At 38.4% G+C, this 25,776-nt stretch overlaps 1 protein-coding gene across 3 annotated transcripts in view; it reads left to right on the top strand.

Moving 5' to 3' along the window:
- nup210 (nucleoporin 210) overlaps positions 1–25,776 on the top strand; it is a 302,105-nt gene that overhangs the window by 273,848 nt on the left and 2,481 nt on the right. For all 3 annotated transcript variants that reach the window (XM_073853990.1, XM_073853989.1, XM_073853991.1), the window contains 3 exons: positions 4,931–5,135; positions 23,584–23,700; positions 23,835–23,909. In XM_073853990.1, coding sequence (XP_073710091.1) covers positions 4,931–5,135; positions 23,584–23,700; positions 23,835–23,909 — 397 coding nt within the window. The remainder of the gene's footprint in view (positions 1–4,930; positions 5,136–23,583; positions 23,701–23,834; positions 23,910–25,776) is intronic.

Raw genomic sequence — 25,776 nt, 5'->3', positions numbered from 1 at the left:
GTAGCGATTCGGTTCGATAACAAGTATCTCTGTCTTATTGGAGTTTAGCATAAGAAAGTTATGTGACATCCAGTCACTTATATCGCTGATGCAGTCTGATAGCTTAGAAAAATTTTGTGTTTCGCTAGGATGCGAGGAGATGTAAAGCTGTGTGTCATCTGCATAGCAGTGAAACTGTATGTTATGATTTCTGATAATATCTCCCAGAGGTAACATATATAACGAAAACAGAATAGGACCTAAAACTGATCCCTGCGGTACGCCGTATTTAACCAGGGAGTGATGTGACTCCTCCTCATTTACATAAACAAAATGATAGCGATTGGTTAGATACGATCTGAACCAAGCTAGCGCCTGACCACTGATGCCAACATAGTTTTCTAGCCTATTAAGTATGATTGTGTGATCTATTGTGTCAAAGGCTGCACTAAGGTCTAATAATATAAGGAGTGATATTTCACCACGGTCGGATGTTAGGAGAAGGTCATTTGTAACTCTAAGCAACGCTGTCTCTGTGCTATGGTGGGGCCTGAATCCTGATTGGAACTTTTCATACGTACTATTATTTGCTAAGAATGTGCGTAGCTGGCTTGCCACTACCTTTTCTAAAATTTTGGAAAGAAAAGGGAGATTTGAGATTGGTCTTAAGTTATTTAGATCTCCCTGGTCAAGGTTTGGTTTTTTTAATGAGCGGTCTCATAACTGCTAGTTTGAAAGCTGATGGAACGTAGCCTAATTCTAATGATGAGTTAAAGACATTTAATACTGGGTTAGACACTATAGGGAATACCTCTTTGAGTAATTTTGTGGGAACAGGGTCCAATATACAGGACGATGATTTGTATGACCCTACTAATTTAGATATCTCATCTATTGTAGTAGGTTTAAATGACTCAAGATGTTCGTATGGTAGGCAAGCGTTAAATGTATTACTGGGTAGAGTGGTGGCTGCTTGGGTACCTACAATGTTTTCCCTAATAATCATAATTTTCTTAGTAAAGAAGTTCATGAAATCGTTACTATTGTGTGGGAGTTTATTAGTGGGTTCTGTTTGTTCTTTATTTCTAGTCAGTTTCGCAACTGTGCTAAAGAGGAAGCGAGGGTTATTATGATTTTCTTCAATAAGATTGCTGAGATACGTAGATCTGGCGATTTTTATAGCCTGTCTGTTGTGTTTAACACTCTCTTTCCATGCTGCATGCCATACCTCTAGCTTTGTGCTTCTATAATTTCTTTCCATTTTTCTAGCAGCCTTTTTAAGGGCAGCGGTATGATGGTCGTACCATGGAGCTGGCGTTTTTTCTTTGATTCTCTTTTTTGGAATTTGATCTAAGGCATCCAATTTGTTATAACAAATACTGTTCAGGTTTTCTATTAAAATATCTAGATCTTCAGGGTTATCTGCTACATGTTTCATTTGGGACAGGTCTGGAAGAGTGCTAATAAAGTTATCTTTAGTGGTGGAAATTATTGTTCTGGCTAGTCGGTAGCGTATTGTAGATCGAGTGATCATATCTAGAAGTACCGTGTATGAGACAAGGCAATGGTCTGAAACTGCATCGCTCTGAGGTGATATCTCGATTTCATTAATATTGAGCCCGAGTGACAGAATTAAGTCTAATGTGTGCCTATGAGTATGCGTGGGCCCTGTCACGTTTTGTCTTATATTGAGAGAATTTAGAATATCCATAAATGCTAATCCTAATGTATCTGTTGGGTTATCAACATGTATATTAAAGTCACCAACGATAAGAGCTTTATCTAGTGACTACGAGGTCAGACAGGAAATTTGATATTTCTTTAAGAAAATCTACATGATGGCCCGGAGGTCTATAGATTGTAGCAAGGACAATAGAGAGCTGTTTATGGTTACGATCAGTTATTTCCATATTTATATTATATTATAGTCAGACCAAGAAACAGTGCATTGCAATAGTCCAGACGTGATGTGATCAATGCATGGGTTAAAATTTCAGCGTCACCTAAAGTGAGAGATGGTCGAAGACGGGCAATGTTACGGAGATGAAAAATGAGTTTTTAACAACAGAAGAAATATGAGAGGCAAAAGATAGAGTGGAGTCAAAGAAGACACCAAGATTACGGACGGATGAAGAAGGCTTAACATGAACCCCATCAATTTCAAAGGACAGGTCCATCCTTTTGACTGGTAGTAGGGCCAATCACCAATATTTCAGTTTTGTTGTTATTGATTTTGAGAAAATTCAAGGACAGCCAGTGCTTTATGTCCCTGATACATGCTGTGAGTGAGTCAGGCAGGGATAACCTATCAGAGCTGGTGGTAAAATAGATTTGGATGTCATCAGGATAGCAATAAAACTGGAGTCCATGCATGCGTATGATGTCACCAAGTGGAGAGATATAAATGATAAACAAAATGGACCTAGAACTGAACCTTGAGGAACACCCTGTGAGACTGGAGCAATGGCAGATTTATGCCCTGGTATAGTGATATAGTATTTTCTGTCGCTGATATAGGAAATGAGCCAGGAAAGAGCTAAACCAGTGATAACGATATTAGAAAGGCGGGTGATAAGTATTTCATGACAGACCGTATTAAAAGCAGAGCTTAGATCGAGAAGAATACAAATATTTATTAACCCTAAATCCATGGACATAAGAATGTCATTAACCACACGAAGAAGGGCTGTTTCTGTGCTATGTGAAGTGCAAAACCTGACTGAAAAGGTTCAAAAGGCCATTTTCGCTTAAGCAAGATCTTAATTGTGAAGCCACTACTTTTTCCAGAATTTTACTTAAGAAGGGTAAATTTGAGATTGGCCTGTAGTTATTCATGTTTAGATGGTCGAGGCCCGGTTTTTTGACAATCGGGGTCACTGCAGCCATTTTTAATTCTGCTGGAACAATGTTAGATATTAAAATACAGTTTATTATATGTGTTATAAAAGGTTCAACCTCAGGAACACACTTCTTAAGCAAAACAGTGGGTATTGGGTCTAGCTGGCAGGATGTAAAATTAGACTTCACAATTAGATCACTTATGGCAGTAGAAGTGGTGAGAGTAAAAGCAGTGAGAGAGTTTGTAGAGTGAACTGCGTCAATCGACATTAAGTGTGCATTTGAGTCAGTTGTATAGGAGGTGTCTTTAGAAAGAGATTCAGTGATTGATTTCAGCTTGTCTAAAAAGAAATGAGGACAATTATTCACAATCGTCTCAGAGACAGAAATAACATGTTGTGGAGGGTTAGTGAGCTTGTTGACCGTAGCAAACAGAGATTTGGGTCTGCACATAGAATTTTTGATAGTGGAAAAGAAGTATGAGGATCTTGCAGCATTAAGGGCTGTACGATAATTAAGCAAATGTTCTTTTGGGTGAGACATGTGTAGATGGAACCAGTCTGGTTTTAACAGGAGTATGTTTGTCAAATATTTGGGAAATTGAATTATTATAAATACTGCATATTTCTGATGGACAGTTGGATAATAAACAGTCTGACAAAGTAGAAGACTTTATTGAATCAGAAATAACAGATGGAACCACAGAAGAGATTTTACAATAAGTGAGCATTTTTTTCACAAGTAATGTGGTTGTAGGAAAACTAAAACTGAAGTTTAGAAGTTTGTAGTCTGAAAATGCAAAATCAGTTCCCCTAACAAGAATATTACTTATGCCAGATGTACATATAAGATCTAGTATATGAGCCTTGGAGTGAGTAGCAAAAGTTACATGTTGAGTTAGACTGAAACAATCCAGAACAGACATCAGTTCATTACAATGCTCAGTGTGTTCATGTATATTAAAATCACCAAGAAAAATCACAGAAGAATAACTAGCACAGACAAGAGTAAGTAACTCACTAATCTCAGAGAAAAGGTCTGAATGAAATGTTGGAGGTCGATAGATTAAGATCACAGCCACAGAAGTTATGTCAGTCATTTTCAATGCAAGATGTTGTAGTTTTCTAGTTACGCTGTGTTGGCGCAGATAACCAAATATCATTTGAAGACGAGCAGTGATACGTCCAAAGTTTCTTTCGTGAACGGTGTATGTAACGAGGTCGGTGTAAAATTCCAAGCCATTCACACCATTTATAAGAATCCGAATGCAAGCGTGCAGAACCTTTCTGAGTTGGGCAGAAGAAAATTGCAGAGCCATCTCTGGTGACTTTACTTGATTAACGTCAGCCAGAAACAACAGAAAAAGACCAAAGAGAAAAACATGCATATTATTACTTGTCGACGTGACCGAAATCCAGTGGGACCCACACAACAACTTATCAGTTTAACTAACGTTAGCCAGAACCGTATCAACTCTACAATCCACACAAACCACGGACGGGACGGTTACCCGACCATATTGAGGAATGACATAACAAATTGATAAAGATAGTAAAGACTTGCAGTATCAGATGTCGCAAGGATATGCAAAGGAAGGGAGAGGCCTCGCAGCCGATCAGTGTGACATGATCCCAAAAACCGACAGGTCAGTCCACCAGTTCTTAGTGAGTGAAAACAGTCCAGAAAATAGTCCATATATGTTGACTCCCAGTAGAAGCATATCCAAAAGAGAAAGTATATCCAGTTGGAAAATGTCCAGAAACGGATCAACAAACAAACAACAAACCGATGAGTAACCAGCGTGAAGCGCGCCAGCGTTCTCACATCGGAAGTGACGAGTGGTTTCAAATGACAGAAGACGTGACTTTCTGTTAACAGAGCTGAGCGGTGACCAATCAAATCAAAGAAAAATAAAATTTTTGTGATTCATGCGACGTAATTTACAAGAAAATGTAATGGAGTCGTTTTGGGTGATATAAGGGTGAGAAAATACCTAAACTTGAATCATGGTTTAATTGTTGCTCCTTCATAAAGTAATAGATAATGCTGTAACTTTAGACACTACAGGGTTTTGTTTCAGATAAGTGTTAATGGTTGCGTCTCCTCTGGTCAGGTGAAGAGCAGTTCTCCTGCAGTCATCATACAGGAGAAGGAGGTCTCTAAGAGCTTCCCCAGCTATATCAGGTACACTGTTTGTGTGCTGAAGCCACAAGGAGCATTGACAGCATCGCTGTCTATAAGCAGCTCATCCAGTGATCAAGTTCTGATCATTCCTGTATCAGTCATGCATCTAACTGTCAGCAGTACCACTATAGAAGGTAAGTTACGTATTTTCACAATAAGATCTTTTGTATTACTGTGATTATAGTTGGACAATAGATGTTTTACAATTTAACCATCTGTTACAGCACTTATTAATCATGTTTTATAGTTCAGTTAGGATGCGCACTAGTGCAAAAATTGTTTATTAAATGTCAAAGGTAAACCAACAAAATCATGCGCTATAGTTTATATTTTCTGTTTTCTTATCAATGGACAAAAGTATTGGAATGAATGACAATTACACTAACAGTTACACTGCATTCTAAACACACAGACATTAATAAGGAGTTGGGTTACCTGTTTGCACCTTCCCACTTGCAGCTTCTTTCAGAGTGCTTTTGTGGAATTTTTTTCTCTTTTATCAAGTAGAGCATTTGTGAGGTCAGGTCCTGATATAAAATAAGCAGACCTTGCTGATAATCTCTCTTCCAACGTTGTTTGAGGTCTGTGCTCTGTGCAGGCCTGTTGAAGTGCTTTCACTGTCAGTCTCATCCAACTATGGTCTTTATGGACGCTTCCTGTCTCTCTGGATTTTGGCGCATGGATCAAGTTTTTTTGTAGCTCGCTTGCCTGCAATTTTTTCCCAACTTTAGTTAAACTTCACTGTCTTCTCCCATTCTCTTGTTACCTTTTCTACTAACTGGTGCTCTAGGGATGTCACGGTACCAAAAATCTAGTAGTCCACAAGTCCACCAATACTACAAAAAGTCAGTACCACTGTACTTAAACATTTTTTTTTTTAATAAAACATTTCAACATTACAGAAAACTTTTAAGAGCTTCTGTTTAGGTTGTCTGTGTTAATGTTTGTTGACTTTTCTCCTGACTCTCTTTGTATACATCCTCCTCTGGCTGATACTGTCAAAAAGAGAGAGAATAAGAAAGATATTTTATTTATTAAACATACTGGCTGACAATGACTAATAAATCAACTAAGGCTACAGGTTCTAAGGTGCACTTATAAACACAATCACGTGCACACACAAACATACTCTGAACACAAGTATTAGTTTAATATCACTCACATTGTTGCAGGATGAAAATAGTTATTAAATAATTAATATTTCAATAATTATTTAATCCAGTGACATTAGACTGAATTTTGCTGACAGGATGGCTAAATGGCGATGCATGGTAGCCCATTTATAGATAGTTTATAATGTTGCAAATACAGCGTCATTAAAAAATAACTGACTTACACAAAACATTAACATCTAGCATAAAGTTAGCTGGTTACACTGTATTAATAACAGCTGCCTCAAACAAACATAATATAGGGTCTGGGTTTCAGTATAAAATTAAAGTTTACAGTTTGTATATAATGTTAATATGAGTTAATATGAATTAAAACTTACCTTGAATTCTTTAAAGAGATCGGCATCTCTGTCTTTCAAGAGCTTTGCCAAATTCTATATTTGAAAGCGACAAGAAGGGATTCCTGTGTGCTCGTCTGAGGCGTTCTTCCTCTTCTTTAACTCTTGTGGAGCGACAAATACACCAGAGATAGCAAGTACCGTCATGTTTAAAAAAATGTTGGTATCGACTTGTTACCGAAGTATCGGTTCTCGTGACATCCCTGATTCTTCTCTCTCAACACATCTGCAGAAAGCAATAGCTTCCTCTCAATTGTAACCTGCACTTCATACCGCGTGTATAGTTTAGCTGCTGCTGTCAACGATCAGGGAGGCTTCACATTTGATAAGTGTAAGGTAATAGTAAAGCTGACAGACACGGTTGGTCAAAGATGCATCAAGAAGTATTTCAAAATAAAATACCAAATATCTTATGGCCGGCTCACATTACAGGATTTTTTAAATCTTGGCAGATTATGAAATCTGGTTGCAGCACACACAGAAAGGGAATCTTGTCAGATATTCTTCTCTCAAGTCTTAAACATGCTCACACAACAAGATTTTAAAATCCTACTGCATCACACACTACAGGATATTATTAAGATTATTTTGCTAAAGCAAGTACTTTACGTCACCTCAGGAGAAGAGGATATAAAGGAATGACACATTTATTATTATTTTTTTTATATTTAAATTTGCTAGCAGCTTTCTACACTTAACCATTGTATTTGAAACGTAGGCGATTTCTCCTCCTCAGCTCTTGTTTATGAGGCAACGATCATAAAACAGTTGTTTTAAGGATGTGTTATGCAGGCAGTGTTTGCACGCATACTGTAGATGCATGCTCATTCTAGCACCAACTCAAGTCTAATCCTTATAACTTATAGAATTTAGTTGACCCCAAATAGTTGAAGATTCGATGCATCGATAGGAGAAGCTTGATTCCAATTGATTGATTCCAATCTCACAGTCTAATCTCGCAGATGTGTAATGAAATGAGGAGCATTCAATTTTGGCCGTATATGGGTGCACATTATCTGATTTCACATATAACAAAACAGCCTCTTATGATAATGCTATGCAAATAATATGTGAAATTTTTTAAAAAAAAATTCTTAATATTTTTGTGTTAATTTGATTAAATTACAACATAACGCATGTTCAAACACAGCCGGACACATTGTGGTAATGAGAATTTCAGCAGAAAATGAGATAAAATTTACAATTTTAAATTATTATGTTGAAATCACAAATTGTGCAAGGTAGAACACAGTATTGTGTTAATTCTGATGCTTTTTAATGTTACTATATTACACATTTTAAAGCTAAAATCATTAGTGCCATGGTGTTTCAATGGTTTCGTGAGAATCACCCAGCTACCCTTCCTAGAAGTGGGCGCACAGTCAAGATCACTCCTAAGACACCATGCAGAATACTCAATGAAGTAAAGAAGAACCCACAAGTAACAGCTAAAGGCTTGAAGACATCATTGGAAAGGGCACACAGCTCTGTTCCTGAGTCTACCATACGCAAGTCTTTGGACAGACACGGTGTCTATGACAGTACACCATGGAGGAAGCCGCTGCTCTCCCGAAAAACATTGCTGTGAGCCTGAAGTTTGCAAAAGAGCACCTTGGCAAACCCCAGTGCTACTGGGAAAATATTTTATGGGTTGATGAAACAAAAGTTGAACTTTTTGGGAAAAATGTTATGGCGCAAAATGGGCACAGCTTACCAACATCAAAACATCATCCCAACAGTGAAGTATGGTGGAGGGGACATCATGATTTGGGCTTGCTTTGCTGCCTCATGGCCTGGACCACTTGCCATCATTAGACCTTAAGCATTGTAGTAAATCCACTACAGACTGGCTTAAGAAAAACAAAATGCGTCATTTGGAGTGGCCTAGTCAAGGCCCAGACCTTAACCTGTGGAATGACCTCAAGAGAGCGTTTCACACCAGACATCCTACAAATGTGTCTGAGTTAAAGCGGTTTTATAAAGAGGAATGAGCAAAAATTGCTTTTGAACGATGTGCAGGTCTGATTCAGAACTACTGAAAGCGCTTGCTTGAAGTATTTGCTGCCAAATTAGGCTCAACAAGCTGTTAATTCCAAGGGTTCACTTACATTTTCCTCCAGCACTATGAATGTTTAATGGGGGTTCTCAAAAAAGACACAAGAATTATTTGTGTGTTGTCACCTTATGCACATTGTGTTTGTCTATTGTTGTGACCTAGATGAGGATCAGATCACATTTTATGGCCAATCACAGTAGAAAACCAGTTTATTCCTAGGGGTTCACATACTTTTTCTTGCCACTGTAAGTTTACATTTTGGATTGCTTTTAGTTGTATCAGTGTTATGCTGTTGCGTGCTGGCCATGGTGCTGGCGCATGCAATTTAGCCAAACGCGCTTGGTGCTCTCTGCGTGTAAAATTTAGGATCGTATTTAGGAGTTCATCAAACTAAATATCAAAAAACTTTGACAGGTGTAAGTTGTAAGATGTATTTAAAAAGTTCATTCAAAAGTTACACTACAAAACAGTAAGCCGTTTCTTTAAATTTCGCAGATGACACAAACATATCTGCACATAACCAAAATTTATGCCTGACACGACTGTCTGTCTTGTGATTTAATATTATGGTCGGTGTTCACTTTCAGATGATAGAAAAGAGATTTCTGAAACAAACGATTGGAATCATTAGGTGTTTCTGTATCTAAAGTGAATACAGAGATTATCAAAGGCACAGTAAGCAAGCAGGTATTTCTGTTCAAATAATAAAGCGTAGTGTTTATAAAGTCATTAATTTCAGTGTTTATCTTGTTATAATTTAACATTTTAGGAATTTTATATACAGCTTGGTTTTTATAATTTACAGTAACAATCACAAATTATGTCATTTTGTCGTTTTTTTTCTGGTCATGACTGTTTGACGCGCTAAATCGTAAAATTAGATAAAATCTCTAAATTGTAGCCACTGTTTCCCAGAGGATCACTTTTTTTTTTTAGGTTTAGTTATCAAATATTTTTGTTATATCTTTGTGTGATGTTCTGTAGATCGTGGCTTTAAAATGTTATGAGGAATCATTTAACGAATGTTTATGTTGCCTTTCATTTTAACTTAAAAAATATAAGAATGCATCTTCAGTTTTGTCCTTTGTTCATCACTTGAAAGTTTTGGTAACTTCATCAGAAAGTTGTTTCTGTGTGCTGCTTGTGAAAGAAATAAAAGTTAACTATTTGTTGACTACCTGGTCTAGTCCTCCTCCCAACCCATGCACACACACATAGAGGATCTGTTGTGTCTTGTGACAATGTCTCCTGGTTCAAGTTTGTCCCATTTCAGAAATTTGTGTGCCAAAATTGCAGTAACATGTTTGACTGGCTGGTGTAAAAACTTCAAGGGCATTTTTCTTGGTTTCAGTGTTTGCATAGTTACTGCAGTTAGCTTTTGGGGGGCAGTATAAAAAGATTAGACGATTTATTGTAGTGTGTTTCATTAAGAATAATAAAAACCCTATTGTTATTATTATTCAAGCAGTGCTTTAAATGAGGAAAGAGCCAGTTACATAGCTTGGGACTGACGGATTTCTGCCACTGGCTCAAGCACTTTATTAAACCAGCTGTTGCACTTGCATTGCACATAGATTCATAAGCAATTTAATGCACCGTACGCAAGCGCTGCATTTAAACAATTGCCTCTAAAATGCACACGTCTGCTTGCACATTTATAAGCCCTCCCATCAGGTTCCTGATTAAACGTTGGGAAAATTCTGTCACCACAACAACCCTAGTGAGTGTTGTTTCAGCAATCAGCGCTGGCTGCACTTGAGTGATGTTCCAGCGGATCATTTATATTATACTAGTGGCGTGATAACACAATGTTAGGAGTGCATACATGCAGATGAACAACAAAGCAAGCATGAATGACCTTTGCTGCCTATCTTGGCCAGGTCTCCCTTGAAAAAGAGATTTTTAATCTCAATGGGTTTTTCTCCTGGTTAAATAAAGGATAATAAAATTACTTTTATGGTTATTTGTGGTCATAGGATAAAAACTTTGTGCTTCTGTAAAACAATATTTAAAACATGCTTTCTGCCGGCTGCAGCATCGGTTTCTGTGCGTTTGTGAAGCGCGTCACAAAAAAGAACTGAAAATCATATTTTAAATTAGTTTTGTTAATATGCTAATTATTTAAGGGCAACATATTTCGTGTATGCCTATTTATTTTATACAATTTTTTCTATACACAGAAGAGCTGCAGGTGCGTGGTGTGACCATCCTCATGTTCTGTTGTTTTAAAAAAAAATTAGAAAATATATTTAAAAAAGAGTGAACAACATGAATCAAGCAAGGAATTAATTTCGCTATTTTAAATAGTCTGTCTGTCCGAACAAGCTGCAGCCATGGCAGAATGAAAGAAGAATGAAACCCTGATCTCCACAAACTGTTTCTCCAGCTGCACTGTCTACACGTACAGCAGCTTGTTTGCGGTCCCTATTACAAAAGCTGTCATCTCCATCTCTCATTGATTATTGTGAAAATATTGATGTAATTATCCTGATTTAAAATCCTAAATATCAAACATCCTTGATTAGATTGGAGCGGCCCGAATTTGCTTGACAACATATCGGAAGGTGTAATTTTAGATATTTGAACGCCTCACATTACAGGATAATCTGGGCCGAACTTCGGGAGCCGACTGAGGTCCATGACCCAATTTTCTCTCTGATTCTTGGGAGGGGAAAATCGGGGTAAATTCGGCTCGATAATTCTATAGTCTGTAACGTGGGCTGCTTTACACAAAGCGAGAGTGAGACGAATCCATGTCCAGGAGGTTTATTAAAATGTAAATCTACTTAGGCAAGCCAACAAATCCAATGTAAGGGCAATCCAAAAGAGTAATCCACATATACAGGCAATTGGTCAAAATCCAGAACATCAACAAGAAACAGAATAAGAAGAGGCAATGAACAGAGACGCTCGGTAAGGCAGTGAAACACATACATACAATACTTCGCAAGGGCATGGCCTGATTTTACCGACCAGGGTCGTGAGGCAGGCATGGACCAGGGTCGTGAGGCAGGTGCCTCGGCTTCCTCCTCGTTGTCCTCTGCCTCCTTCCAAAAAACTTGGGGGAGCTTCTGCCCACCTGGGTGGTGCTGGAGGCGCTCTAGACCTGTAGACAGGGATAGTTGAGGGAGAGGCTGACAAAGCCAGGTTAGCAAAAGACAGGTTATTAAGAGCAAAGTATACAAAGAGTTCCACAAAGTCACTATAGAGCCAGGCAGAGAGTTCAGAGAGTTCATGATTGTTCATCTTGAAACAGGCAAAGAGTCCAGACCAGAGTAATACATAGTAATTTCGGCAAGGGCAGAGAGTGCATGGAGCTTAGGAGTGACCACACTAGCTAACCTAGAGGACACAGGAAATCAGGAATAACCAATTTGGCCTCTACATGACACATAGGTACCTCAGAAACAGGAAATTCAGAAACAGGCCTTATGGTAGTGACAGAAACCTCAGGAAACTTGGGCTCAGCAGACGTGTTAGGAACAATAAGCTCAGGGGACTCAGATTCAGTCCCAATCTGCCTTTTCATACAACCATTTCCCTTGCAAATTTTATTCTATTCTTAATCTGTTAATATTAATATTACACAATATTGGAAAGTGATCACCCCAGTGACACCTTTCTGCCATCTCACTTGAAATCATAGTTAAATCTGTACTTGATAACGTGTAAATAATCTAGATATAATATAAATAAGAATATTATACATATTATAAAAGACCAATGACCTATCCCCCATAAACTGGAACTCCATTTTCCAAATATTTCCACCAACCTTATTAACTGCCTCTAGTGAGATTTTGTTGCATGGATTATAGAAATTATAGATCTAAATTGATCCCCCTTGGTAGTGTATTTCTATACCTACAATACACATTTTACTTCTTTAAAGCAACACTATGTAGTTTTTTTTTACCTTTAAATAATGTCTCTAAAATTATTTCAGTGATAGAACAACTTTTAACTGGACAAATTGTACTGTTGCTGCAACCTGAGCAGCCTCCTAGCTGCTACAAGCACACTCTGAAAGTTGCGGTAGAGGGTAGGAATTAGGAAACACAGCCCCGCCCCTCCCCCTGCCTGCAGAAGAGTGTCTGATACCAGGCACTGTTGCGCTTTTCAACCACATGGGGGAGCTGTAAGTCATTTTTACATGAAAACTACATAGTGTTGCTTTAACATCATTAAGAACTCTATATGGCAGACCTTTTTGAATAAATGTTGCTACCCCTCCAACTTGTGACTCCTTCCTTTCCTTCCGAACATAATTATACCTAAATTTGTTTTAAGTCATGTTTCTTGCACACATATTTTGTTTGGTCTATGATCTAACTCCGTAATAAACTTCTTACATTGTTGTCCATTTGCTGTAATACTTCTTGCATTCCATTGTAAAACACTTAATACCATCAGGCTAATTAGACAACTGAGAGGCCTCATGAACTGATGATCGAAAAAAGGATTCCATTAATCATTTGAACCGTTATTCCTAATATCCCCCAAAATTCTGATGCTGCCTCCAAGGCAATGGGCAGAAACTGCATTGCTCTGAGGTGATATTTCGATGTCATTAATGTTGAGCCCGAGTGACAGAATTAAGTCTAATGTGTGTTTACCGGTATGCATGGGCCCTGACACGTTTTGTCTAAAGAATTTAGAACATCCATAAACGCTAATCCTAATGTACCTTTTGGGTTATCAACGTGGATATTAAAGTCACCAACGATAAGAGCTTTATCTACAGTGACTACAAGCTCAGAGAGGAAATCTGCTATTTCTTTAAGAAAATCTGCGTGGTGGCCCGGAGGTCTATAGATTGTAGCTAGGGCAAAAGAAAGCTGTTTGTTGTTACGATCAGTTATTTCCATATTTAACAACATTATTTCTAATGATTTAAATTTGAGTTCAGATTTATGGTTTACTTGAAATATTTTGTTGTATATTGTAGCTACACCACCCCCTCTCCCCTTTAATCGAGGTTCGTGTTTATAATAGTAGTTTGTGGGGTGGATTCGTTTAAACTAATGTAATTGTCTGCTTTAAGCCAGGTTTCTGTTAAACAGAGTGCATCTAAGTTTTGGTCAGTAGTTATTTCATTGACAATAGGTTCTTTATTGGTAAGCGATCTAATGTTAAGAAGGCAGAATTTTAACATTCGAGGTTCATCTGTTAATGTATTGTTTTCTAATTTTATGTTAATCAGATTTGTACGAGATGTGGTAAGCGGTGCTCTGTATTTGTTCGAGAAACGGATACAGTTGAAATGTGTTGATACTCTGATATGATTGACTCTAATTGCTGGGAAATAAGTGATCTTGACATGTCAAGGCCGCTGACAAGCGGACAGTTAAGACGATCCGTCTGTTTCCTGACCTAGGCCCTGGATAGTCAGACTATATCAGAATTAAGACTATTGGTCAGATTTCTAGTGAGTATAGCACTTCCTTCCAATGACGGATGAAGGCCATCTCAGTTTAGGAGGAATGGTCTCCCCCAGAAATGCTTCCAATTGTCTATAAACCCTACGTTATGCTGAGGGCACCACTTTGACATCCAGCCGTGAAGTGACACTAATCTACTGTGTGCTTCATCCCCCCGGTAGGCGGGGAGGAGACCAGAGCATATTACATTGTCTGACATTGTTTTTGCAATTTCACACACCTCTTTAATAGTGTCTTTGGTGATCTCCGACTGGCGGAGTCTGGTGTCATTCGTGCCAGCGTGAATAATAATCTTAGAAAACTTACGCTTAGCATTAGCCAGCACTTTAAGTTTGGATCTAATGTCAGACGTTCTGGCTTCCGGTATACAGTCGACTATGGTGGCTGGTACCTCAACGCACTTTTAACAGATGTCTCAGCTTGTGTACTGCTTAGGGGGTCAAATCTGTTAGAAATTACCACAGGGGTCTTGGATGGGCACCAGATATGACAATGCCTCCTGACAGTCAACCAGTTAGTCAGCCGCTTTGACTCTGATGTCGGAACCGAGCCATGTGTATTACGCTTAACACTATGCGCGCTCGATACAGTATTTGTAATATTAACATTAGCATCTGATGTCGGAACCGAACCACTGTATTTAGCTTAACACTATGTGCGCTCAATACAGTATTTGTAATATTAACATTAGCATCTGATGTCGGAACCGAGCTATGTGTATTTCGCTTAACACTGTGCGCGCTCTATACAGGTTTTTTAATATTAACATTAGCATCTGATGTCGGAACCGAGCCACTGTATTTTGCTTAACACTATGCGCGATCTATACAGTATTTGTAATTTTAACATTAGCATCTGATCACCCGAACGCGGTCCGTGAAGCTGCATCGCGTGGGGTGCTCGCTCGCTGCACGCCTCGGTCGCTTGTGGACGTCTGGAGCCAGGGTGGAGTGGGCACTGTACCTCGTGTTGGATCTGCAAAGGCTGGGCATCAGCTCCTCCACAGCTTCCCGCTCAGGTGAGGACAGGTCTGAAAGACATAAATCGGATGAATCCGCCATTAGATCGGCTAATGCTAACTTCAGCCGGCACCGTTTGTTGATGCTAGTGGGCTATATGCTAACACTGGGTGTTTACTAGTGATAAAACGTTTCACGTAGTAGTACTGCTCAATAATTGTCATGGTAAAGTATTCCTAAGATAAACCAATAAGTTATATTATATAGATAGAAACAAGATAGTAAGAAAATAGGATTTAGATGATGAACTCGACGGAGCTCCAATGCACGCACCATCGTTGCATCTCTCTCTCTCTCTCTCTCTTGAATCTCTGTATGGTGCAGTTAGGGCTGTGCCGGTTTCAGAATTGGTGATGATGGTTATGACGTGAGTCAAATGTGACGGTTCGTCACATAACCGTCTGGGGGGGGGATGTGATGCCAAGTGTGTTTTAAACAGTAATAACTTTGAGAAATTTAACAGAAAGCAATTAAATATTTTAAAAACACACTGTTGCCAGAAAACTGCGCTGTCACTCTCTGCCCAGCATAAATTAATCCTCTCTATCTATCATTATCTTAATAATCTTCAGAGAAACAGATTTGTGCCATGGGCTTTTAATGTCTATAATTGTGTCAATATCTGTCATTACACGGACCAGAACATCACGAAAACAATGTGAATTAAAAAGCGTCTTGAAGAGGTTTTGCTCATAAATGCATGTAAAATAAAGTAATGTGAACTTGAGATTGTTACTGTTATTAAACTGCGCCATATGCGCTGCAAACGCAGCCGGTGCAAAAGCACAATAAATGGCCACGCACGGCAAACGCTCTCCGCATACGCGCTGCTCAGTGTTCATGCTTGCGATGTGAAAACAGCATTTGAATAAATTAGACACTGATTAGCCTCTTGCTCTACGTTTATTTACAATTAACAGCAAGACAACTAGCAGTGAATGTGCTTTCAGGAGAGTTAGTAGATAACATGGGAGGATTTGAACTTGAAAAGCGGGGCGGAGCCTTTCCGCTGTTAAAACATCTTATGGTCGTTCATGTTAATTTGATTCTATAAATTAAATAGAAGGAAGAGATGATTTGAAAGGTGAGACTTTGTTTAATATGTTTAATCTCAAAAGTACCCAAAAAGTGCCCTGGTCTCTCCTGTATGTCAGCGCGTTGTCAGTGTCTGCTCCGCTATGTATTTTTCATTGCGTGACGTGATAACATGGTGGGGCGTGTAACACAGACTGTTGACAATTGTTTTTAATTAGTATTTAAACATTCTTTATGATATATATTTTTTAATTTTTTAATAACACGGTTTTGTCGGTTATAGAGTTCTAATGACGGTGTTCAACTATAACCGTCGGTCTCACGGTTATATAATAACCGTCACACCCCTAGGTGCAGTTGTTTTGATTAAAGGGAGCTGGTTTGCATGGGAAGTATCAGCGAATAGTCATATTACAACATAAAAACAGTAACTTAACAACAACATGAGTGCTAAATTTATAGTGTCTGTTGCGACCGCAATGAAAAGCAAGAACCTGATTAGACTCGCTTCATATTTTTCATGATTGATTGGAGACTCATAGATGAGTCTATGCGGGAGTGACACATTATTTTGCACGACTATAATCTGTCTGAGGTCCAACATCTGGATATAGTTTAAGTGTTTCTTTTTTTTTGCCCCAACTAGTGACTCTGGTGCTACCAAATTTAGTCCCAACATCTGCCACCCTGCTCAAATGTCAGTCTAGAATCCTGCACCAGACAACACTGTTGAATGTGTAGCAGGTACCAGCTGCTGTTCTCGCTAGAAATTTGACCATGAGTATTTGAAGAGTTTGGTTCCAAAACGCAATAGAATCAGTATTATATCAGGTCAGTATTAAAAAGTAAATTCTTAATTTTACGCAAAATCCAATATCTGCCGTGTTATTCTGTCATATTTTCTCCCTTTTTTCCCAAAATGCAATAAACGCAACTCCCCCTTTTCTACAGAATGCCATAAATCCACTCCACAGATTACAGCGCACCATTCACGCAATGTAAACAAACAATGGCGGCACGTTGAATACACGGAATCCTAGTTTTCCTCATCTACTTTGTACTTCGTGATCACCAAACAAACAAAAGCAAAATAACACTTTAATAGCATTGGAAAACCTGTGATGGTTTTCTGTGACGGGAAAGAAATGTAAGCCATCAACATCTCATAATTTACGCAAGAGGCACTCGGGAGACGGGTGCTTGTTTGCCCGGGCTGACAGCATCAAGTTTCTGTCATGATAACGCATTGACCCCAGGGGATCTTATGAAAAACTTTCCATAATTTTACTCAAAGTCAACGGAAAATCGAGCAGGACCAAAACATTTTACAGCTGATCGCTGTGAAAAACGTTAAGCGACGACGTCAAGTATAACCGCAGCAATGACAGTGTTCTGACAATCACAAAGTGTTTTGATTAATGACATTAATGTTTATATTTTTAATTAGTGTGCACAACTAGTCAACTAAAGGAATATAACATGGCCAAGATGAATGCACATTTATATAGGCGATTGATTCAATAGATTTATAGCATTTTGAATAAAAACTTGTCATGGATTCATTGCATTTTGTGGAAAAAATAATCAGCTTTTATAATAAATCTTTGAAAATCAAGTTATGGATGTTTTTATAACCTAAAGATACTATGTGACAGTTTGTAACAGAAAATAGTGGTTTTCATCTTGTCACTTTCTTGGTACACAAAACATGTTTTTACCGAAATTTGTCAAAATGGATTTATTGTGTTTTGGAACCAAACTCTTCATTGTCCCTGTAATAAATAAATAAATGTATATTCATACACATTTAAGTCAATATGTCAGAGGAAGCCAAATGGCTATTTTTCACCTGTAGTCCCTAGACAGAGATGGTAATAGTCACCCTAAAAGAGCAAGGCACGGTTCTAAATGACCGTTCACCGCTGTCAACGTTTTGTGTGCCTCTGATTCATGTCTTCATATCACTCAACAAGTAGTCCATTTATTTGTCACGGTGGAACTTCATTCAAAGCAGAGCTCACCAAAGAGCCTGCAGTACGATTTCTGGTGTGTGGTGCTGGCTGCAAATTAAAAAATTATGGGTTCGCCTACAAATAGTATGAGAGGAACACATCTTTTACTCTCAACCAAACTAACAAACTAGCCAATCAGAAGTAGAATAGGTGGGGTTTTTAAGGTGTGGTTGAGATCCAGCTGCAGATGCCGCAGAGAAGTCACAACAAGTAAACGTTGTCAGAAGGATGAAGAGTAATATGATGCCTAGGGAAGATGTCTTAAACAGTGGCACTGGGCATGGATAGAAGGAATAGGCAGAAATGGGCAGCATTTTAATAGCTGGTGTAAGAAATTAAGAGAACAAGGTTTTTGCTGCTTTGACAAAACTGTCAGTTTCAAATCAGGCTATGCCAGTAATATTAATATCAGATTCCTCGTTGAGGTGAAATGCTGTCTTGCGATATCAATATAAAGTTGTTTGTGTGTCAAAACGTTTGCTTGCATTGTATTATTATTCTGTAATCACGTTAACGCATGCATTCACACGAATCAGATCCAACGTCATCTTGACAAACACACGCATACATTTTCTCCTCTTAATGGTTTGTGAATCTGGCAGTAACGCTGGCGATTACAGAATAATGTAAGTAATCTATAATTTTGTAATATTGGACAAGAATGAAATATTTTGGTTTCTTATACAGAATTTTTACAGTTCGTTTGTAAAATGATTGCAGTGGTTTCAGAGTTGAAACACTAGCTCACAACGAAATGGGCAAACAGTAAGAGATATGTGAATCCGAGTGCATGTACATTTTTGCTGCCTGTGTAGACATTTGATGGCAAATGTATCTAAAGTTAATAAGGTTGAATTTGATTATATTAAAAAAACTTTTTACATGTGATTTAAGCAACAGCTTTGAATCAATTAAAACCCCAAAATATTTGTACTTCTACACAAATTGTAGCTTTTCCCCTGACACTTCAACACTGAAATTATTATTAGACTTGGTAAAAAAAAACTACTGTTTTTGATGTATTCAAGAATGTTTCAACCAAGCTGTAAAATTAACCATGGAGTTAGTTATTTTCTCAACTACCCGAAAAATATTGCTACCATGAACACAAACTACATGTCATCAGCATACATCTGCACAGAAACATCTGGACAGACAGTAGGTCATTTATATAAAGTAAGTAGTGTTGTCATGGTACCAATATTATTGTTTCGGTACCAATACCAAGTCAAGAATTGTGATTCCGATGCTTTTCCGATATTTTTCCTGAAAAGGGAGAAACACTCTCAAATCTCATCCCTGATAGCACACATACATCTCGAAGACGTCTATTTGATGTCTGCGTTTACATCTGCAAGACGTATTATTTTGATTGTTTGCTCATCTGCAATACGTCTCTGAGACGTTTCCTAAAAGATGTCATATAGACATTTTGAAGAAGTCTGCAAGACGTTTTTGATTTAGAATGTATGTAAAGCAGCTTTATAAGATGTTTTTACACACTAGATCATACATGGGCAATATAAGGCCGGGGGGCCGGATCCGGCCCGCATAGTGCTTCAATCCGGCCCCCACGATGCGCTCACAATTTGTATGAAACTGTCATGGTTGCAGTGTTTCCCATACATTGATTTATCTGTGGCGGGCCGCAAAGAGCAGGTTGGATTAAACAAAGAGTTACTGGGTCATGGGTCATTACTGGGTCCTGTTTAGTCACTATTTTATAGACAACAGAACCGATAATATGTAAAAATAGCATTCGGTTGTATTAAAACGCAATTTAATGTAACAGATGAAAGAGTAAAACACAACCCAATGAAGTCACATATATGCTAATTGGCGTGTGACGTCATCACCGCCACAGTCTCTCAAAATCCTGTGGGAAACACTGCCTGGTGGTTAAGTAAGGGATAATGTAGAGGTAGCCGGTAGTTATTGGGAAATAAGCCCCGACAGTGTGATCAAGACCCGACGCGAAGCCATTTAATCATGTAACTATGTTACCATTTAATCATGTTACTATGTTTAATTGCAATTTTCCCAAGTGTGGCCCTCCGCTTACTTTGCCAAAGTCACTGTGGCCCTCGAGCTAAAACTGTTGCCCACCCCTGCACTAGATGTATTCCAGATCTCCAGATCTTTACCAGACATCTTGCAGACATACCTGTGCTATCTGGGATTGCTGTGCTTAATTTAAAACCGGGACAATATTCTAATCATATAACACACTAATATATGAACAGCAGCTATATTAAACATTTGAACAAAATATGAAAAACATCTCTATATGCAGTGGTTATAGTGATAACTGCTAACATTCACATAACATTAACATAATTGTGATAACTGCTAATATTCACATAACATTAACATAATTAATCAAAAATAATTTGCCTAAATAATAACCTAGTGTTTTTTTAAGCTGTGATATATGGATTAATATAGGCTAATGTTTCATGTACTTAAATGTCTGATTTATTTGTGGTTAACTTTATTTGAGTCCATAATTTCTTACAAGGCATTGTAGCACTTTCCATCCGTGAAACAAGTGAGGAACCTTTTTGGGGTTATAATGTTTCCAGCCGCGTTGAAAACGTGTTCTGGTGGTTTACTGGTAGGGCAGATTGTTACTTTTTCGCAACTTTGAATGAACAATTAGAACGGCCATTTCTTAATTCGAAGGCTGCAGCCTCCGGAGGCCGCATATGTCATCAAGCCTGGTTTATTTCAGTTAACTGAGTTATATTTGCAAGTCATAAGCAGAGTGTGCACTTTAAGCCAATAAGTTCACTATATGACTGTAACTGGAATAAATTTTGTCAAACAGCTAAAATAACACAATGTGCGTCTGTTCCAATATTTATGGAGGTGATATATATTTACAGAAAAAGTGCAACCATGTTTTTGGCTCAAATACTATAGTTAATCATGGTAAATTTAATAAGGGATGTAGTATATTAAGTTGTTATTGAACTCTGGTAAAAGTACTGTTTGGCTATTGTTAAAATAAGAGTTTTGATTACGAACAACTGCCCATCGTTGTCTGGACTATTATATGTGTTTTTCTAATCATTATAATACAAACACGATGTCTGTTAACAGATGCCATTTCTCTGTCATGTGTTGTACGTGAAAGCAGCAAAGGAATGCCTGGCCAGGTGTGTGTTTGTGCGTGTAATTAACTTGCTGTGCAGAGACAGACGAGAATAAACAAGGTTTTGATGTCCAGTGTGCGTCTTTCATAAGAATATTACAAAGCGCGTCAAATATGATGCCTTGTATGTTTGTGTATGCGTGTGGCCGTCGTGCGTACTACTGTCTGACGGAAGTACAGAGAAATTACTCTCGTCTGGAAAGAAAACTTTCAGAGACTGAATGGAGAGACTGGATCAGGGATTGAGTTGCCATGCGGGGCATGACCTATGCATATGGATAGTCTCTGCTTACTATCAATGCCGCGTGGGTGTGGCGTTCGCAACTTATTTCAGATAATGAGGTAACAAGAGAAAGGCGGTATGTCTCCCTCTTCTTATAAAGTTAACAACGAATGGCAATATTTGTTTTCGTTTTCACTTTCATCATTTAGACATTCCAAGCATTTGTTTGTATGACAAGTATTCGTTAAGTTACAGTTAATCTGACGCGTTTCTGAAAGGACTTCACTGAGGGAGAGAGAACAGGACACACTTCATGTTTATTGTCTTAATTTTGCGAAAAAACACAACATTGTGTTTTTATTGGGAGTGGACACAAAAAAAACTAAACACTTTAACGTTTTAAATTATGTATGAATCATATCTGTATGTCCAAAATTAGAAGTTTGTAGCACATGCGCCGCAGGCGACCCCAGATAGTTAACAGATTTCTCTGCCGAACAATCATTATCTGTTAATATCATCACACGCCTGAGCTGCACATCAGAAGAGCGTTTTCAGTGCGTGTCCAGTGTGCTTTTACACATGACTTTGATATGTTTTATTCACATTACTTTTGTGCTATTTCTGGTCTGTGTAGTGCAAATTACAGACAGGAAACAGCCCATTTAGCGTTGCTATAAAAGATGAGGCTTCACTCAGCTCATCGTGACTAGGAAATTTGCGTGTGTGATTAACAGTAGAATGCAACTTCGCTTCCATATTATAAAAACAGTATGTGATTTTATGATGAAACTATGATAGCATGCATGATCACAAGTAGGACAGCAGTGTTCACATTATTTATAAAATAATGAGACCTGACCTCTGTGTGCCTTTATTTTTATTCTCACCATCTGCTAATTCATAAATAAGCATTTAAGCACAATACAGTCAGATGATGGACTTTTTAAACTGGTTTAAACATATAGGGGTGGTTTCCCATACAGGGATTATCTTAAACCCGGACTAGGCCTTAGCTTAATTAGGAAATATAACTAGTTTTAACAACCATATCTTACAAAAACATTACTGGCATGCATTTTAAGGCAAAACAAAAGGCACTGATGTATTTTAAGATATGTCAGTGCAAGTTGTTTTCAGTTTGGACTGCTCTTACATTTATTTTAGTCTAGGACTAGTCTAATCACAGTCCGGGAAACCGCCCCATAAGGCTTAAAACCACTACTGAACATTACTGACTGCGTGTGCGATTCTCTTCCTGCTGTAGCATGAGTTGTTGAAACTCCACCCTCCTCTGGAAAGGGAGCACCAGCAAGCTTATTTTAATTTAAAGTGACACATCCAAAAAATAGCTCACACCTAAAAAGTAGCATTTTAACCTGCTATAATAAATTATCTGTGTGGTATTTAGAACCAAAACAACACACACACACACACATACTCCGGGTACATCTAGAAAACAAATCCAAAATAGTTTACCTTTAATGGTACCGTATTTTCCAGACTATAAGCCGCATCATTTAAAAATGCTTCATTAAGTCGAAATAACATATATATAAGTCGAAGTTGACTATACGTCTAATTATTTCACAAAATCTAAGCCGAAGAACAGAAATTTAATCTGAAAAGGCAAGTTATTCAACTAAACGATAGCAGACAGAACAGCAGGCTGAATAGATGTCTGTACGTTAAAGTAATATTATCAGTTATTTAAACGATAAACCATAGCATACAGAACTTACCTGGAATGTTGAATAGTCTAAATTAACCAAACAAGCCAACTAGCGTGAAGTTCACAGACTCGTCATTCCGCATCACTGAATCCATTGATTTACATAAATACAGGAGCAGCATATAGCGGACTCTTGCGGCTGTAGACTGTAATGATGTCTTTTGCCCCATAAATGTCAAAATTAATTCATAATGACTTACAAGGCACACCTGACAATAAGATGCAGCACCAGCCAAGTTATGAAAAAAATGCGGCTGATAGTATGAAAAATAGGATGACTGAATCTTTGTTCATCATATGATTTTTTTTCTAATTATGTTTTGTTTTTGTTTCTTTAGAATAGACCTGTTGTTGATTTATTTTTGATCATTATTATTCACAAGTTTCTTTGCTCCTATAGCTCGTATGACAGATGAAGAGGATGGACCCAATATTTTCCAGCAGTTTCTAGACTCTTATCAAGTGATGTTCTTCACTTTATTTGCTCTACTGGCTTCCACAGCTGTTGTAATCATTGGTAAACACTTCCACATTTGTTCACACACTCTTTGAATTTTATGGTTAAAAACACAATACAAGGGTTTAATTGTTTATGTCTATGGATGTGGCAGGTGTGTGTATATTAATATATACTGTTTTCTATCCTTATAGTGTGTCATGCACTGTTTTCTCCAAGAGATTCTGTCAGTCATCCTGCTTTCATTCAGAAGACTCCACCTCCTGCAGGTATATGCATCTGAGAATACACCCAGCTGATTAAAATAAGTAGAGGTGCACCGATATATCGGCCAATGATGCTTGCTATGCTTCTCAATGAATTACGGTGAAATGCCACTACATCCAAAAGCCAGAGAGCGCTCTCGTGCAGAACTCAATACACACCTGAAGCAGCCAATTAAGGTCTTACTAGGCATACTAGAAACTTTTAGGCGGGTGTGCTGAGGCAAGTTGGACCTAAACTCTGCAGGACACCGGCCCTCCAGGACCGAAGTTGCCCATCCCTGACTTACATACTCTCACTCACACACCAACACTCACTTACAGTCACTCACACTTACACACTCTCACCTATATTTACTCACACTTACACACCCTCACTCACTTACATTTACTCACACCCCCCCACACTCACTTACACATTCATACTCACTTACACACCCTCACTCACACCTAACACACCCTCACTCACTTACATTTACTCATACTCCCCCTCACACTCACTTACACATCCTTACTCACTTATACATAGGGATGGAAATCGATTCCTTTGAACCGTTAGCATGCCTGCTTAACGATTCCGCTTATCGGTTCCGCTGGTTGCAAATGTGTCATGACGTCACACACACACACACGCTGTGTTGTTTTGGTTTAGAACGCAGCAAACATTGCATCGAGGCAGAACGATCCAAAGTTTGGTTATAATTAGTGGTGGGCAGATTGAGGCTTCGTGAAACACTGAAACAGTTGAATCAATAACTTATATTTCACGCGAAAAGCGATCGCGTTGCAGGACTGTCGCGTGTTTGATACACTATTACACAACAACAACACCACCGAGTCAAACACCAGCGGAGCTAACGGGCCACCATCTGTTATTAATGCCGAAGGTAATGTGTTAAAGGAATAGTCTACTCATTTTCAATATTAAACTATGTTATTACCTTAACTAAGAATTGTTGACACATCCCTCCATCATCTATGTGCGTGCACGTAAGCGCTGGAGCGCGCTGCGATAGCATTTAGCTTAGCCCCATTCATTCAATGGTACCATTTAGAGATAAAGTTAGAAGTGACCAAACACATCAACGTTTTTCCTATTTAAGACGAGTAGTTATACGAGCAAGTTTGGTGGTACAAAATAAAACGTAGCGCTTTTCTAAGCGGATTTAAAAGAGGAACTATATTGTATGGCGTAATAGCACTTATGGGAGTACTTAGAATCGGAGCATTAACACCCTCCCTCTCCCATTATGAGAGGGAGAAGGGGAGCGGACTTTTCAGGCGAGTCGAAGTACTCCCAAAAGTCTTTTCAAAAGAAAATAATAAATGCATGCATGACCAAAAGTTGCATGTTTTATGTTAGTCTAGTTCTGTTTTATTAATTCCTAGTCCTAACACATATTTACTGGTTGAGAAACACTGCCCTAGGCTATAGGTCCCTGGACTTTACTTTAAGAAGTAGCTCACCTACTTGTAAGTTTGTTCTGAGGTTGCTACACTTAATTTGTGTATACTCTGTTCTGTGTCTTCTAAACAGATATTAAAGCGAGTTAATACAAACATACAAATTTGTACTTATTCCCTTACCCAATGAGAATCGATAAGGAATCGGATCGATAAGCAACATCAATAATGGAATCGGAATCGTTAAATTCTTATCAATTCCCATCCCTACTTACACACCCTCCCTCACTCCCTCTCTCACACACACACACACACACACACACACACACACCCTTACTGACACTTACACACCCAAAATCACACTTACCCCTCGTTCAGACAGCCAGCGACGTTGTCGCTTGTCTCTTTCAATGAGGCGTTTCTAAATCTGCTTGTCATAAACAAATGAGTACCATCCATGCCAGTAACT

The sequence above is a fragment of the Misgurnus anguillicaudatus genome, chromosome 16 (genome assembly GCF_027580225.2).
Source record: "Misgurnus anguillicaudatus chromosome 16, ASM2758022v2, whole genome shotgun sequence".
NCBI classification, from domain to species: Eukaryota; Metazoa; Chordata; class Actinopteri; order Cypriniformes; family Cobitidae; genus Misgurnus; species Misgurnus anguillicaudatus.
The sequence above is the reverse complement of the archived record's forward strand: the minus strand, read 5'-3'. Positions and strand labels throughout refer to the sequence as shown.